The sequence below is a fragment of the Protopterus annectens genome, chromosome 7.part1, assembly GCF_019279795.1.
Source record: "Protopterus annectens isolate FY-2018-M chromosome 7.part1, PAN1.0, whole genome shotgun sequence".
Taxonomy (NCBI): domain Eukaryota; kingdom Metazoa; phylum Chordata; order Ceratodontiformes; family Protopteridae; genus Protopterus; species Protopterus annectens.
In genome coordinates, this window is record NC_056740.1 from 514,828,782 (window position 1) to 514,847,963 (window position 19,182).

The following is a 19,182-nucleotide window of genomic DNA, read 5'->3' on the forward strand; positions in this document are numbered from 1 at the left end:
TTTCCCTTAAGACTCTTTCTCTCAGCTAACCCCCCCCACCATGGTGCTAAAAGTTACATTACAAACTCACACGCACTCACATATGCACTCACACACACACACACACACACACACACACACACACACACACACACACACACACACACACACACACACACACACACACACACACACACACACACACACCACAACACACACACACACACACACACACACACACACACACACACACACACACACACACACACAACACACACACACACACACACAGACACATAGCCCCTAAAAGAGTAATATTATCCCTCAAAGTATATCAAGTTAATTGCTTCCCTCATTGGGGACTCAAACCCCAAGATCTTGAACATTAAAGGTTTCTGATTGAAACTACCGGTTTCAAAAAGATCTTCTTTTTTTCCAGCTAGTTTTCTACTTTTCCATTTGTTTGATCTACATTCATGATGTGTCCTACATTAACAGTGATTTCATATTTGTTTGTTATTTTATAGCTACAATGTTTTTTCAAAAACAGTACATGATTTTTTGTTTAAAAACTTTTGTTAACTCTTTTGACTTTTAATTTAATTACACAACTGTTTATTTTTTTTTTTTTAAGTAAACATCAGGATTTCAATACAAATACATGTAGGTAATTGTAATACAATATAATTTCAAACAAATTTCATATACAAAAACATTTTAATTTTTCTAAAAATACAATAATCTGTTTTTTTAATAATTCTACTGTATTTGTATTATTAAGAAGAATAATCAACTCAATGTACCCAAATTAATAGAAAATCTGTTGTGAAATGTAGAACTTACAATATTCTACAAATTGAAGTATAAAAATAATTAATATTTCACTAAACTGAAAAATGGAAATCTGTATAGAAAGAAAAAATTGTAAAAAAAACTTTTATAATATTTCACAAAGGAAAATTTTCTAAAGATATGGGAACTTATTACACTCTTGTTAGAAGAATAATATTTATGTACTATTCAATTTATTGATTGGACTATTTTTTGCTATATCTCTTTTCTTTTGATTACAATCTTTCACTTAAATATTTTTGATTTTGTTTTATTCAAGAATTTGATTGCTCCTGTGATTACTTTTCAACAAGATAATGTTTGTTATCCATTTATTAACCATTTCCCCAAGAACCTATACAGCCACTGTCCATTCCCCATCAAAAAGGAACCACACTGCGTCATGTCATTTCCTGGGCCAGAACTGAATGCATGGCACATTTAGTTGTCCATGAAATTGGTGAAGCTTGTTCCTTCCCTTGTTGGGTCGGCGTGGATTTATAATGTGATGTAGCATTACAGTAACATTGTTTTTGGCTATGTCAGAGATATCTGCCATTCTATGTGGCATAGCAACCCTATCAGACACAGGGTGTGTGCTAGTTCTGCTCACAACAGAGATCAGATTCTGTCTTTGCAGCCACAGAGAGCTATCAAAATGCACATCCTTGCAAATTAAACTATGCAAATCTCAAACTATTGTACTGGCATCAATCAAATCACTCTCCTTCACAGTTGCCAGCAAATCCCCTCAAGTTTTCTATGCTCACAACCCGGTCCTTTTGTTGTCAGAATCATATATCAAGGGTTTATTAATATGTGACACAGAGGAACTTCTTTTTCGATGGATTATCCTTTAATATTTTGTCTTCAAATATAAGCCATTATATTCTGTTTGGAAAGAATAATGTTTAGGTTTCAAATTATTTTTTAGTTCCTTTATTTTTTTTATTTTACAAATAGTATAATTCATCATATCGAAATAGAAATAGCCATGTTACCATTTTTCCAAAGTAAAGCTAATAATCTCCTTAATGTAATTCTAAACCAGAATTAGAAATTAAAATACTGAATCAGAAAGTAAACTAATGTTAAATTTAATTGTAATGTACTGAAATCTAGATCAGTTAGAAAAAAACAATCCTTTAAAAAAGTTATGTTCTAGAAAATAAAAGGGTTAATTTAAGGGCATTTAAATGGCAAAGTTTCTTGTTTATACAGTAATAATCTGGCTCTGTTTTTCAAAAAGGAGTTTAACAGCAGGAATGCGATGAGCTTGCAGTCAATAAACTGTATGCATTTATCCAATCTGAGATGACTTGTAAAAAGATGTGTTTTCTAATCTACTGTTTCATCTTATGATTTCTGATGTTTTCATCTTCATTTTCCTTAACCTGTGGGTCTTGGTTCCAACCACTGGAACCAAACGTCTGCTTTCCAAGCTTCAGATTCCAGAGTAGAGCTGCTCCCTTCTACCCATAATACCCTGCTCCCCACACTACTTCAGATCTCATTTGCCATGCGTTTATTCAGCAGTGAGGTTCCTAGACTCTGAGCTCCTTCATGAATTACTTCATGTTGTGAGTGTTTGTCTAATACTTTTTGTACTATTTTTGTCTTCTGCATTCTAACTCTATCTTCCTTGCCTGTAAGTAGTTTTTCTTTGGCTTTTGAACCCTTTTGTTTCTTTTCTTTAATCGGGTTTCTCTTACCATAGTTTTCTTCTTCCTCTTTCTAGTTTAAAAAAAAAAAAACTCTTTCATTCTCTGTCGATTCCTCTTTCTTTTTCCTTATGGCTGATCAGAAATCCCTTCATTTCAAAAAAATGCACTTCCTGTGGGCATAAGATCCCACTGTCTGATGTCCACAGTGAGTACATGTATTGCCTTGGGCCTGCACACCTGGACACCCACTGTGAGGTGTGCAAAGGGTTCTACCCTAGGGCTTTGGCAGATTGGAGGAGCAAACTTATCTTTAAGGGTTTGCTCCCTCCTTACTCCTGTTTGGGCATTCCTTCCACTTTGGGGGCTCAACTCCCCTCTAAAAAGTCGTGGGAGGCCCGGGAGAGCAGGAAACACTCACCCATGAGGTCCTCCTCATAGTTGCGCAGGAAAGTTCGAAGAGTCTCAGAGCCGACGCTTTCTGATCCGGGGTCCTCAACTCCTATATCCTGTCCTCCACCCTGATCATCTTCCATGTCTTTGTGGCCTAGTCTTACTTCTGTGGTAGTTCCGGTTTCTGTTACAGCTCCCAGCTTGGCACTGACCAGATTGTCTAGGATGTCTCCCTCCCATTCACTCAGGAGATCTCCAGAACCCCCCTCCTCCACTTCCTCCAGGTCTTCACAAAATTTTACATCCAAGGACACGGGAAAACTGATGAGACAGTTCCTTGAGCCCTATATCTAGTTGGGGCTTGTGTCTACTCCATCCATAGCTGGATCCACGAGGGTTTCCCCGTTCTGACCAGTAGCCCAGTAGCTCCTTTTCCGACCCATCCTTTGGTGTTCCATTGGTCAGTGGTGCAGGGTGTCATAGCCGATTGAGATTCCCTTGTCACTATTGAATGTTTCCTCGTTGAGCTAGGCCCCAACCATGTCAGTTCTGAGTTTGTCTCAGAGATGCAGCTTCAAGGTCAGCTCTGGGGGGGGGGGGGGTTGACATCGACTCCCAAGCTGTCTCTCCCCCTTGTGGCATTGGCTTTTGATAGTTCAGCTCCAGGCCCCTCTGGTAGGCATCTGCTTCCATGGCTTTGGCACTGAGAGGGCTGCTTTTGGGGGGCTGGAACCATTCTGCTTTCGAGGTGGTGGAGAGGGTTCTTTCCCTCCCTGGGAGAATCTCAGCATGCACCTCCTCGGAATTTCCCCCTCTCCATTTAAGTCTGGTGCCTGAGGCCTCAAGTCTGCCATGTGGACAGCCAATCTTGGAAAGCCTCCACAACCTCTCTTCTGTGGATCCCCAAGAGTCTCCTGACACCACCCCGGAGCATGCCATTGAGGAGGTCCTACGGAAGAGTTTGCAGAAGGCCATGGATTCCCTCTAGGAATCCCTCACTAATGACACCAATTTCGAGGAAGAAGAAGGGTCCCCCAGGTCACCATCCAACAAAGTCTCATTTGGGGACATTCTATAAATCCTGTGTAGTGCTAGAGAGGTGGCTGGTCTGCCCAGAGCCCTTCCCCAGAGAAATTGATTCTGTGAGAGGCTTTCAGGTCTGGCCCATCTACTACCTGGGTGTCTCCTCCTGCTGACCCACTAATCTAGCTAGTGTCGACTATGGCATGGAAGGAGCTAGATACAGCAGAGACAATCCCCAAGTGGGTGGACAAGATTTTGAGTGCCCCTTTGGACAAGACGTTTTGGACCAAGGGTATCCTAGTATATGTTATGGTTTTTGTGGCAGCCACCAAGGAGGAGCTCACACAAGAGAGCTCTTTTGTCCACCCTCCCAACAGAGCATCATGAACATTGGACAGATTTTGGAAAAGGGTTTATGGTCTTCCATGGCTACCTTGAGGGCATTAAACTACTTATTGCATTTCACAAGGCTACAAAGGGATCTGGTGAAGAAACTTTCTAGCTTGTCCCCTGGGTCCATATCTGCAGAGGAACAGAATACCTTTCCCTCTAGACAGGCCACCCTTCAATCACTGGCAAATGCATCTATGAGGCTGAAATTCCACACTGCAGAGGGTACCTCATGGGTGGCCGGTTCTGCCGTTGCTATAAAGTGCCATGCCTGGATAATGCTGTGTGACATTGCAAAGCCCTTCAAATGGTTCTGTATCAATGCCCCCTTTGATGGCTCCACCTTGTTTGGGCCTATGGTTCATGACACATTCTCCTACAGTGAAAGGATGAAAAGACCCTGTCTGCATCATGATCCATTTTTCTACCCCATAAAGGTCATTTTCCAGGAACCAGCATGGGAATGAAAAAATGTGGTTTCATAAATTACAGGGTCCTTTTCAAGATGTGCAGGGAGATTTGTTTCCTCAGGGGGCAGAGGGAACAACCAGAATGGAAGATGCTGCTCATGAGGCTGAGGGGTGTCTGCAAAACCAAGCGTCATGGTAAAATTTCTTGACCAAAGCTTTCTTGCACTCCTGACTGGTTGCCCTGCTGCCTTCCTCTGGAGGCAGTCAGGGGGCCCTTCTCCCTGCACCTAGCAGCCTGGCAGGCCATCACAGATGATCACTGGGTACAAAGGATCATATCCAGAGGATACTACATTCCCTTTTTGAAACTCCCAAACAAAAAAATTTCCTCCCCGATGTTCCAGAGAGAGGATGCAGTCCTTGAAATCAAAAAAACTACTAGACAAAAGAGTCATCCAAATGGTCCACCCTAATCAAGTCGTATTGGGTGTTTACATGAGATTTTTTTAATGCTATAAAAACAGGGGACTTACCGCCGATTCTGAACTGGACCACTTTGAACAAGTCAGTGGAGCACATAAAGTTCAGGATTTTCATAATTCACTCCATCTTACCTCTTCTAAGGATGAACAATTGGATATGCTTTGTAGACCTGAAGAATGCATACTACCACATAAAGATGGACAGATGCTCCAGACAATATCTATGTTTCAGACTGGGTACCAGTCACTACCAATTCGGTTCACTCTCATTTGGCCTGACCACAGCCTCCAGGGTGTTCATCAAATATTTGGCAGTGGTGGCAGTGCATCTCAGGCTGCAATGTTTCCATATTTTTCCTTATCTCGATGACGGGCTTCTAACTGTTTCAACCAAGCATCTACTGGTCCAGGCCAGGGATGATCTTTTACATCTGGCTCCACACCTAGGAATCACATCAATATACAGAAATCTCAGCTGTAATCAGTTCAGGTTATAGATTTCATTGGAGCATGTCTAGACACAAGGGTATCCCAGACTTTTCTAACTATGAAGAGGATTGCAAATTTAAAGACTTCAGGTCAGGCAGATTCTGTCCATCCCAACCACTCCGGCCAGCTTGATCCTCAGAGTGTTGGGTTCTGTGGTGGAAACTATAACTCTTCTATGTACTGTGTGCTTACACATGTGGATCCTGCAATGGACGTTAAGGGTCTGATGGTCTCTTCACAGGAATCCCTTGAGTTTCCCCATCAAACTTTCCCAATTATGCAAGGATTTTCTGCTTTGGTGCCATCACACCCAGACATTTCTCAAGATGGGCCATTTATCCTCCCTCCCCCAAATGCCATGATTATCACTGATGCCCCCCAGATGGGACAGTTCAAGGCACATGGACACCCCAGGAGACCAACTTGCATATCATCATACTAGAGATGAGGGAGTATATTCTAGTGTTGACAGATGTTTGCAGCCTTCTACTTCCAGGGACTATTGTGATACAAACAAACAATATGTCTGTGGTTTGGTACATCAACAAACAGTGGGAACCGTGAGCTACCCCCTATGTTGGGAAGCAATGAGGGTGCGGCAGTGGGTGTTCTCTACCAACTGCTTTGAGATAGCAATGAGTATTCCAGGAGTGTCCAACATATTAGCAGACATGCTCAGCCAAGTGCTAGTAATGCCTCGTGAGTGGTCCTGAATCAATCCACATCAGATTTGATCTTTTGGAAATGGGATCAACCTTGCTGCAATCTGTTTGCATCCCCTCTCAACAACAAATTCAGCAATTACTTTGCCTTGATCCCTCCTCAGGGAGAGTCATGAAGAAAGATGATCTAGTCCATGCTTGGCCTCCTGGTCTTCTCCATACCTTCCCTCCTCTACCATTAATTCCCAAGTTTTTAGAGAAGGCTCTCAGGTTGAAGAATAAGGTAATCCTCATTGCCTCCCACTGGTCCTGACAAACTCGGTTCGCCTTTCCTTGGTGTCATCTGATATGCCCACTGCTGATGTTGAAGATGATTCCGGACATTCTTTCTCATCCATCAAGGCATTCTCACACCAGACCTTTAGGGTTTGAAGCTAACCATATGATTTATCCAGTTCTGATGATGGCAAGATGTCCCCAGGCTTTCTTCCCCTGTCCAAAGAATTCTGATCTCTTCCCTTAAGTCTTCAACCCACAGGATTTATAAAAGTAAATAGAAAATGTTCTCCATTTGGGTGCAGCAGAAACAGGTAGACCTCTTTATGGCTCCTATCGTGTTTTTTGTATTTTTGGCATCCCTGTTCCATGGAGGCACTAGCTACTCCACCATTAAGGTCCAGCTCATAGCTATTTCCAACTTTCAGTTAGGCCTAGATTCTTTTTCAGCATCATCTAAACTGTGTAAGGCCTTCCTTAGAGGCTCCTTTTGCTTTACCCACCGATCAAAGGCCCTACCCCTCCATGGGACCTGACTATGGCTCTGCAAGCATTGGTTCATCCTCCGTTTGAGCCAGTGGCTACAGTTGACTTAAAATTTCTATTTTGGAAGACCCTTTTCCTAGTGGCTATCATCTTTGCAAAAAGAGTGTTGGAACTTCAAGCTCTTTCTTCTAAATTTCTCATTCTTAATTTTTCACAAAGACAGGGTAACCTTACGCATGCACCCATCCTTTTTGCCTAAGGTAGCCAAGGAGGGGAACATTAATCAATCTGTCATTCTTCCAGTCTTTTTCCCTAATTATCAGAATAAAGGAGAGTACACCCTTCATTTGCTGGACATACATAGACAATTATGTTTCTACTTAGAATCAAATCCTTCAGGAAATCTGAGCAGTTGTTTATATCCTTCATTCAGGGAAAGAAAGGAAAATCCATTACAAAGGTTAGACTGTCTAGATGTTTGAGAGACTGTATTTCCTTTGTCTATTCAGCCAGAAACATACCCTTGCTGGGTCCTATTAAAGCTCATTCTACAAGGTCTATGGTGACTTCTCAAGCCTTTTGGTCCAGGGTTTCAATTAAAGATATTTGTACTGCAGCAATCTTGTCAAATCTTCATACATTTGTTTTGCATTATAAGTTGGATATTATATCCAAAGGCAGGAGTGCCTTCGGCTCTGCTGTACTCCAGAATATCCTTCCATGAGAGCCACCCGGGGTTTTTTGGTTAATGAAAATGAAGATGACATCATCAGATAAAGAAGTTATGTTCTTACTGTAACATTTCATCTGTGTTGTACATCTTCATTTTTCATTAACCATCCTTCCACCCTTCTCCCTTCTAGTCTTTCGGAAACCTGGTGGAACTCTCAGAACTTCTGTTCCTTTGGGTTGAGCTCCTAATTGTTTTTCATAGTCTTGTATGATTGCCTTTATATAGGATAGAAATGTTTGGTCTTCATGCTGTGAGCAAACTTATTCTGAGTTAGTGTGAGCGAGCAGGGCATTATGGGTAGAAGGTAGGGCTCACCTCTGGAATCTTAATCTTGGAGCGTGGCTGGTCAGTTCCAAGGGTCAGGACCGAGACCCACAGGTTAATGAAAAATGAAGACGGACAACACAGATGGAACATTGTGGTAAGAACATAACTTCTTTTTATAGAACTATAAGTTGTATAAAAAGATTTATAAAGTCATGGAAATCAGAAATGATGAAGTCATTGTTTGTTAGTTACATTAGTCCCAAACTTGAGTATGGAATATCAATATGGAAACTATATAAGAAAACAAACATGAGTAAACTAGAAAGAGTACTGGGGAAATATACAACGGCATCTATGAATGTGAACATTTAAGTTATTATGAATGACTAAAATATTTGAACTCTTGTACAGTGTCTCATATAGATATTTAGGAGGAGTCCTTATTCAGGCATATAGAGCATTTACAGGCAACTACCTTTGGGAATGTTTGGGGTTATCAAAAAATAGCAGAGAATCATCAGACAACCTGTGTAGAAGATTCTATATGCATGAGAAGTGTACTAATTACTTCTCTGAGAGAGCAGCTGATGCATGGAACAGACTACCAAATTATACTTAAACAAGCACTAGTTTAGATATTTTTAAGAACAGCCTGGATGCTTACTATGGGAACAACTGTTTTGGTATACTGTCAGGCTAGAAGGGCATTAATGCCCATGCTTGAAATATTTGTATGTATGTATTTATGTATGCAATCTCACAGTAACAGTTATACAGCTCAATGTATTTTCAGAGCTTCATTAAACGCATACCATCTACTCACCTCTTTACTGTCATGTCTTTGAAAAGATCAGTTCATGGTTACCCTATTGGTGGGACTGTCCCTTTTAAAATTCATAGTGGAATGAAACACAACTTTAGAATGCTGAGGTACTGTACCAATTGCTGACATCCCTAAGTAGCATGGCTTATGAAAGACAACAAAGAGATATGATACTTCACTGGTAGCCTAACTTGTCCTTTCTTATTTAAGTTATAAACTTCTAGTATTGGGGTTATTAACTACTGAAAATGGGAAAAACATAATGAACTGTGAGCATTACCATTCAAAGACTAGGAATTCTAAACTGTTGTGGCACAAAATGAAGAAAATTATTCTTGCATTCATGCTGTGACAACTGAGCATGTTTGTTAATTATATTAAACCCAAACCTGAGTATGGAACATCTATACAGAAACCTTATAAGAAAACAAACATGAGTAAACTGGAAAGAGTGCAGCAGAAATATTTCAAAGGTTGCTAATGCAATGGACAGTGGCATGTTACCTCTCACTGAATATCTTGATCTGGCCAAGACTTTGATACCATTCCCCAAGCTGGTATAACAGACAAATTAGTAAAACTCAATAAAAAACATTCTGTTGTCCATTGGATGCAAATTACTATCTGACAGAACCCATGTTGTGACAGTTGGGGGTACACAATAACAATACAACATTGTTCTAGTTTGTGTCCTAGAGGGCTCTAAGCTTCAGTCTCTTATCTTTTATATCTATTCAATTGACATGAGGCAGATACTCTAGGAGTGTGGCTATCCAAGTTTACTGATGACTGCAAACTGGTTACCATTATTCAGTTGCACAATAATATGAAAATGTTCCAGTGGGCGCTCGAATGTGGCCACATGTGAACAAAACATTGTCTCTTACTGAATGCTAAAAGTGCAGTAAGGTACTGTTCAGCAAGCAAGCCAGATACTAATATGAAACAAATGGACATATATGGATAACACACCCTTATTGCACCATAGTGTCACCACCATACTCTAGTCTGCATGTTTCCTCCAGATTTAGGGAATCATTATTCCACTGTACTCACCCTTAATAGACCTATTACTGAATATAAAAGCCCCTTTGGCATGTATCAAACAAAGCATGTTACCCAACTACAACAAATAAAAACAGACTTTAATTTGTATTTCTATATGGTAAGCATTAACACAGAAGCCTTATGAAATCTTCATTTTAAGAAGTAAGTACTTTATCTATAGAAGTTAGTGCCTGCTTTTATTTTTTATAGGCTGGTTTCTTTACTTTCTGTCATAAAATGGAAACAGCATGAAGATTTCCAACTAAGAAAACCTCATTTACCTTTTCACATTAGCTTAACAATCTTGTTTTTGTGGCCTACAATCTCCTTTGAGGTGATCTACATTTAGCCATCTGTTTCATGTAGAAAACCACTCTGTTTATTCTCATACCTTAGCAGGACTAATGGCATTTCAAACACCCATACAAAACACCTTAATCTACACCATCAAATTAGCAAAACGCACTATAGGGAAAGGTTCATAAACCACTGCATTTTCCATCAGTGGAGCAAACTTCCTTTGCAATCAACCAAAGCAATATTATGACCATCTTCAAAGCCATCTTAGATGATTAAATGAGTACTCAAACATTCTCCCCAGAAATTGTCTGAAAGGCCCCCTTAAATAAAAGAACCAAGTATTATTAGAGTGTGTTTTTTTAAGGATATTTAAGGCCTAGGCATCTTATGGTCCAGGTGACTGCTTGCCTGGTAACTTCCTGTATTTTTATGATTACTGTGTTATTACTAATTTAGAGTCTATGACAATATGAAGGTGTTCACATAAAATAAAAGACATGTTGAATAACATTTCAAGTCAGCTCGGGACCAGAATCTTTCTGAGTTGCTAGCACTGCCCTCCAGACTGTGTTTCTCATTTGTATTCTGATTTCCTTGGTCACTCATGGTCATGTGTATGAAAATGGGTCCGGGCTAATTTTTGTAATATTTAATGTTTTTGAACTCAGTATTATTCCCACTCAGAATTTGCATGATACTTTCTACAACTCAGTTTGTTCTACTTATTTTTCCACCTTAAGCTTCATTCATTGTAAAAGTAACTGTTTAGAGCTTCCCTCACTCAAGGCATAGCTTAGTTCTATATTCTTTTCCACATTTCATTGGCAATGGACACATCACTGTAATGAGTCATACATATACTATTTCCTTTGGTGTCAAACCCCCCTTTAGTTCTTGGACTTGGATCAGAGACATCAGAAACCTGAGAACATTGTGAGTGATAATTCCCTTAATATTTCTTTGGAAGTCAGTTTCACTGATTTTGAGCCCTCAGTCTCAAGAAAGTTAGCATCAAGATCAGTGTCAAAAGTAGCCTAGATACCTGTGCCAGCCAGCCAACTGGTTGACATCAGTGTTGTTTGATACTTAGACAGTTTCATTAGGCATACTGTCCATGTTTCAGGTGTTGATCATATCATTGCTGGTGCAAGTGATGGTGCAAGGGCCTCCCCTGACATTGACTAGAGTTGTAGCTCTCACCCAAGTCTTTTCTTATTCTGAACCAGCAAGCTCTCGTGCATCCAGGAAAAGAGGAATAGAAGTCTTTGTAGGCATTTTTGTGACGGGGTGGGTGCCTTCTCAATTTTTTTTGTTTTCAAGTACCTCCCTACCAATTAGTTCAAGAAAACGGAGTTGCAGGCGAAAAAATCTTACCGCACATGCAACATACCTTAGATCTCTCTGGACTGTCCTATGCCAGACAGAATTTCTCTGCTGGATTACCCCAGATTTCGGGATTTTGTTGAGATTTTGTAGCACCTGCATAAGAAGAGGGCGGGGGTAACCCCCCTTCATCCCTGGCATGAATTCTGCAGGAGCTGCTCCCTTCTTCCTCTTTTTCTTCCTGGGAAGTGCTTCCAGTGGGCAAGATGGTTTTGCTTGGATGGCTAAGAGCCTTGAATAGTCCCTGATGTGATTATTGTCATACTAATGAGGCCAGAATAGCTCCTTTTCTCATATGCAGACTAAAACATACTGGTAACATCAACCACTGTAGATTCTGTTGGCACTAGGCCAGCCTCAAAGAGGTACCCTAGTCTCCTGAGTCCACCAATCCATTCCCTCCCCTGCAGTAAAGAGTCCACAGATCTGAATCACTATGGTATTTTTTCCTTTGACATTTTCTGTCAGGAAGCTCAACTACTAATAGCACATGCTTATATTCCAGAATGATCTTGCATATGAGATACACAGTTACACAAAATGTAGGAGTAGTTGCTACAAGATCAGGCAGAACTGAGGATGAAGCTGATTTCCAAGGTTGCAAGCATGAGATCAGCCTCAAAGCTACCCACACACCTGGTGCTCAAAGTGGCAGATGTGACAGTGACAGCAACAGGCACTGCTGTCATGACCTGCTCTCGCTCTCACTAAAGGATTTCACTGTTGAGACTGAAATTGGTCCAGTTGGATCAGTGTTCTGCTCTAGTTAAACAAATTGTATAAATAAATAAAGATTGAAGCATCTTTTCTGAATGATCCTATTAACAGCACATATCTCTTTGGGCCATAGGTAAGAGAAAACATGTCAGGAAAGTGAGAGGGATGTCAGACTTTCATACCTATGGGTACCCCTGTCCCGATGCCTTAGATACCTGCCAGGACTCAGAAGAGCTAAAGTTAAGTGTGATTTAAATTGTGCACTCATCATCAGTAGACCCAGTAGTCCGTGAAGAATCCACAAGGTCATGTTTCTTCCAAAATGGATGCCCACCCAGAGGCAAAGGCAATAAGCAGTGCCAAGGTGTGCTTTGGCTCCCCAGATAGAGGCAGATTTATCAGACCACATGAATGCTTGTCTGTTGAGTGATGGAGGCACCTTGAGGGAGGATCCTGCCCCAGCGTTTTTATATATGGTCTTCAGTGGACACTCAGCACTGAATGGTGCCAAATACCAGAGTCTCTTACCTGTCAGATAAGGATACCCAACTCTTGCAGATATCATTTTTGTTGGAAGATGTGTATACCCATATACTTTCTCTTTATCTTCCCAGTCCACAGATAATGGTCATTATGAAAGCCTCAGCTCTGGAGTGCAGAGTCAATGTTAGGGCAAGTCGGCCCAGGGTATATGTTCAAAACCTTTGGGACAGTTTGCACATCAGTGTGTTGAAAATGAGAGTGGTACTCCTTACCACACAGGCTATTCAGCACTGTCTACCACAAGTTGCAGTAACCATTGACATGGACGGTATTTAGCTTTAGTACATACACAGGCATGGTAGATGCTATATCTGCCCCGTTTTCAGATACCATGAGTGTATGGGAATGGGCAATGACACTGATTCACTTTCTCATACTAATGCCCATGCCAGGACAGACAAACTGTGAAGGACAGGCTCGGTTACTGCTTACTCATGCTCCACAACTGGCCTGTAGGCCTATTAATAGTCTGTAACATCTCCCATTGCTGGGGAAGTCTGGCTTCAGCCAATTGGCATCCCTGAAAAATAACATTCCCCCTATGAGGTAGTGGTTAGGGATCCTGTAGTCTAGGCCTGGACCTCAGGCTCCTTTATTCCTTTCTCAATTTCCTTTGAACCACAACTTCATTCAGAAAGCCAAGACCAACAGTTTGAGATTATTCTCATAACTCTGTTTTGGTCTTGACAAGTTTGGTTCCCTCTGATATGCTCTCAGTGTCTTTCTATCCCTACTTTTGAGGCCCTTCAGAATCCTTACAGCTCATCCATTTTGAAATCCTCACATGGATGTTCACCACCATCAAGCTGCTTTGTTTCCCAACTTCAGGTGATAGGTCATCCAAAATTTTACCTCTGCCTAGAGACTTAGCAGCACCATCTTCAACATACCAACCCACTCGACCACAACAGTTTCTATGAGGTGAGGCTTGGCAGAAGTTAAATAGTGGAAATGTATATTTTGGATGGTGTTTACCTAGTTAGCCTTAGTATCACATTTTAAGTATGGATATGAAAGATTAATATTGTGCATTATACGAGATGGGGATGCAATATTCCAGGGAAGCTTTCTGTACCATGCTGACTTGAACCTGCTGTACAAGTCCTAGAGATCAAAGAGGATGGACTCAGATCATCTAACTCTATATTTGTAGTATGTACATAACTTTTGCTTATGTGAATAATCCGAAAAAGTAGCTAAAAGATTAATCTGGTTCATGTTTACAAGGTCACTCGACCTTATCTTGGTAATGACTGGACTCAAAATGTAAAAATTAATCCTAAAGAGAATGCCACCCACTGTAGGATGTATATACATGCACCCAAACACCAAACAACACACACACACACACACACACACACACACACACACACACACACACACACACACACACACACACACACACACACACAAACACATGCATGCATGCACATGCTCACACACACAAGCACTCACACGCACACGCATGCAAGCACACACAGTATGTATAACTGTGGGAAGTTTGGAGGCCCATGACTTCATCTGCAATATGTCTTGGGGATCTAGGAGGAAACTGGAGCACAGAGCAGAACACAGAGGGAAAGTTCAAACTTCATAAAGAAGGCACACATTCGAAAACTGAATTTGACAACCAAGCATTGTGACGCATTAACATTTGTTCCACTGTACTGTTCCACATATCAAGGAAATCAATCAAAATAATGCATACTTGTTTTGAAGTGTACAACCCATTTTAAAGTATCATTTCCAACTGAGCTTTTTACACATATCTCTTTATTCCTTCCCAATTTAAATACATTTAAGTGTTTTAAATTGTACAGGATTTGACTACGCAGTGTGCCCAAAAGCATGCTATGAGATGTTGTTGTTTATTGACTCTTATAATACAACATTGTATTTTAACTAGGCATTGCTACCATATATTTAAATAAAATTTGTTTTCAATTTCTCTCTGCATTTTTAACTGGCATATGTTGCTGATATTTTTTTCAGCCCTGCATATTAATGAACAACATCCAGCAGCTGAGAGTACAGTTGGAGAAGATGTTTGAGTCTATGGGAGGAAAAGATGTAAGTACATTTAGTTTTTGTTCATCTTGTTTGAAATGTTACATTTTCACTAGTTCATGACATCTGAAAAAAACATCAATTGTAATGTTCCTAAAACAACAGCTTTTACAATAATTGTGTAGTTGCACAAAGTCATCATAACAGTTAATATTCCTCCGAGAGTCTTCTAGTCGTCTCAAGTATTTTGTCTCACCGATTGTTGAGTCAAGAGTCATGTATTAATATTACAAAGACAGCTCAGGCTGAAATATTTCAGTACTGCCTGCTAATGTTACAATGATAGATGCATGCAAATGTAATTGTCTCCACTTTAATGCCATTATTAATTAAATTTAAATATCTGTAATGTGTAATATTAGCGATGCTTGAAAAGGCATCAGTGATTCTGGATTGCTGGCTATGGCACTCCAGAAGTTCATATTAATGCAAAAATATTATTCTGATGAACTCTGATGACTTAGCCTTTCAAAGTCATTAAATATCTCAGAAGTAAAACTGAATATCATAAATTGTGGATTACTACTTTTCCTACAACTGTAATCATTTGCTAGGGCTACTATGCAGAAAGCATAGTGATTATATTTTATTTAGGTCTGTATGAATTGTTTTTTCTTGGTGGAGGAAGGGGAAAGACAGCGGGTCTTGGCACGAACAAACTTAACAGTCTCATATCACAGCAGACAGACTTTCAAATGTGTCATGTGCATCTGTCAATTCATACAGATTTAACTGCTTTAGCCTTTTGTTCAAAAGATAATTTGCCATCTGCTTATAAGTTGATAAAAAATATAAGCATTGCTATGTTAAACTGTGAGATGTCAAGTAGAAATCCAATTTCACTTAATAAAAAAGTTGGCAATATGGCCTCAAAGCTTTGCTTGCTTTCTGCCAGCAAGTAAATGGAAGCAGCTTTGAAAGAGACTATATAGCATATCAACATGCCTGTTTATAGGTGTGTCATTTTAAAGTTAGCCTGAAGTTGTAGATAGGACACTTTTTGCTTTACTTTGCTACCCCAGAGATGTAATGCAGCCTGTTGGGTAAGTGCATTCTAACACTTTTGGCATATTACACAGACAATGCTGCCAGTATAACTGATTTTTCTCAACTTTATAATTTTGTGAAGTTGCATGAATAAAGATAAGATGCGAATGTTGTTTATACTTGACTCTAGAATGGACACCGGAATTAAGGAGTTCTCATTAGGCAAATCTGGTCACATGACTAGACAATAATATTTGATATACCCACATCTTGGCCTTACGCCACATCATAAATAAGTGGCTCATTTCTCCTGCAGTTGGAAAATTATTTATTTACTGTCATAGAGGAAGAGCACAAATAGGGTTTCTACTGTTATTGTGAAGCAAATGTATATATGCATACACACACATATATAGTTGTAGTTCATATGAGCAAACATTCAAAATATCAAACATTATATTTTGGCTGCTTTTCCAACTCAAAAAAACTAAATTCTGTTAATGTCAGCAGCTGTGTATGCAAGACTGAGTAAAAGCAGACTGTTGTGTGATAGCAGAGTTGGTATATATCATAAGCAGAGGGTGTGGATGTGAAGAGGGGCTTGCCCTGCAAAAATTATATATATTTATTTATTTTTTTGGTTTCCATTGTTTTGTGGTTCAATCTTTTTAGATCAATCTTAGTTTGTTTGTTGATTTGAGTGTTTGTTAGCTTATTATCAGAAGTTTGGTGGGTGCTCTGTCAAAACAGAGCATCTTGAGATGGGGGCAATGAAAACTACACCACCAAAGAAAGATATATTGTGTATATTGAATCATGATACAGAAATAAGCGCTAATACAAGACCTGCAAGAAGAGTCCAGAATTGGATTTTGTGAGTTTTAGTATATCTGAATTACAGTCCAGTCTTCTTGAGAACCCATTGATGGATTGCAAACCTATACACACACACACACACACACACACACACACACACACACACACACACACACACACACACACACACACACACACACACAATAATATAATAGAATGGGCTTTCAGATGACAGAACCTCATACAGAACAAAACAAACTCTTCACAACAACAGCTTCAAACCAGGAGAATGTTGTCACTCTAATACATTACAAACATGCATTCTTGTCTCTGCTGTATACATCTGAGAAATAAAAGCATCCTCATGCCTAACATTATCTGCTGCCTATTGAAAAAAGTGCTTAAATATGATACTATGTCACTTTGTAAAAGCATTAAACACTGTTTTTATGTGCATTTCTTCCATGTGCCAGGTGATTATTGTCCCTCCTGATACAAACTGTGCCCTTTCATTCCACCTTCAGAGAGAGCCAATCACTCATGTTCAGTATGTGGGCAGCCATCATTTCCAAGTTCCTAAGTTCCAATCCCCATGGCAGATGCAGCAGACAGGAGTCACACAGTGCCAGCACTGGGTCACATGATCGTTTCCTGTGACTATTCCAGCTCTACTGCATGACTGATCTGCTTGTCGGATGCTTGCTGTGGCCCTTCCGGTTAACTTGCTGTGACAGCCATCCTCTCCCAGCTGTCTGTCCTGCAGTGGACTGAACTACCTGCTTTCTGATGAGTGAGCCCATTGTGGCTGCTTGCTCTGACCCTGCCCATCAGCTTTCCTAAATCTTGGGTCACTACTCAGTCCTATGTAATCTGGGTTATAATCAGAGACAAGTCTCTCTTCACCAAGGCTCTCACTAACCACACAGCACTAGAACAAATTTCCTTTTACCGTGCTTCATACTCAGAGCTCTGATTCTGCTTATTTCTATCATGGCAGTAGAGAATCATTGTAGTAGTACTGAATGTCTTTGCCTGCCTTCCCTGACTGCTATGTTGCCTAATTCCTAGATTGTCATAAAGACCACAGTTTCTCCATGAATCTAACTTGCTGTGGGACTGTCATTATTTCCAAAAGAGCTCAGAATAATTTTGAAGCTGTTTGCTTCCTGGAAAGAATTGTATAGTAAACATTCCATGAGATATAGCATAATTCTTATTCAGACCCACAAACACTCATTACATATATTCCAGAAGTCTTAAAATGTATATATTCCCCTGCGAGAACAATGTGTGTTATTTTCCTGCACTGAGGTGCATCCTCAGAGCAAGCATAGAAGCATTTCAACATTTTGCTGTCGACATTAATATGTAAACATTTAGAACATTGGGAAAATTGATATTCCGACTGTTTCATCTAAAAGAATAGATATATCAAAACATTTATAGCCTAATTCTTGGGCAGGCCAACAAATATTCTTTAGTCACATTCAGAAAGTCTAAAAAAAAAATATATATATATATATATATATATATATATATATATATATATATATTACTTGATTCTATTCAGTTGGTCTCAGCTGAATTCTAACATTGCTTACAAACAACAGTATAGATGTTTTAAAGTTTCAATCTTTTTGCTTCACCTTTTGTTTGTATATCACACATTTTACTGATTTAAATGTAACTAACATTAAAAGACACCCTTACTTCAAAGGACTTGAAAACAAAACACACGAGGACTGTGATTTCTCAACATGTGGACTGTAGTTTTAAGGTGGCAAAATTGTTGGTGTATGTCACAGAAGGTAGTCACACGCTCAAAAGCAAAAAATGAAACCAGATAGAACTTAAAGAACTGCTGTCTTATGTTCTCTGCATCCATTCTGACTGCATAGTTTCTGTCTGCATACAATGACTTCTCGTTTAGTTTATTTCTTCGCTAGATTAAGTGGAAAAGAGGCATTGCTGTTACAGTAAATCTTATTGTGAAGAAATGCTGTAAAGTTTATGAATGCATTAAGGAGCCACTGAGTTGTATGAAGACTCTTTCTGTGAGTGCAGTTACAGTGAAGTACTTTAACCGAAATCCACTTTCTGTGTTAATGGAGTTTCCCTTTTTCCCCACTGCTGTGCAACTGTGAAACTATTACATGTAACACAGAGGGTGTAGAGATTTCTCCTCCATGGCCCCACTGCAAAACGTTCTATTTGGTTTGCTGAAGTGGCATTCAGTGATTTAATTTTGCAGTAATTTCACATGCTGAAATTTCCTTTAGTGAGTTAACACCAGTGCAATGCAGAATTGTGTAATATGATTTTATTTTACAAATATATTCAAGCATTTCATAGTGCTGACTTTTGAAAACAAAAAGGTACAACACTGAGCAAAGACACTCTGATATTAGATGACAGCC

The 19,182-nt window shown here is 39.7% G+C and overlaps 1 protein-coding gene across 1 annotated transcript in view; it reads left to right on the plus strand.

Moving 5' to 3' along the window:
* The window catches only part of UNC13C (unc-13 homolog C), a 4,920,764-nt gene that overhangs the window by 4,285,215 nt on the left and 616,367 nt on the right, over positions 1–19,182 (plus strand). The window contains exon 23 of the mRNA XM_044078941.1: positions 14,888–14,965. Coding sequence (XP_043934876.1) covers positions 14,888–14,965 — 78 coding nt within the window. The remainder of the gene's footprint in view (positions 1–14,887; positions 14,966–19,182) is intronic.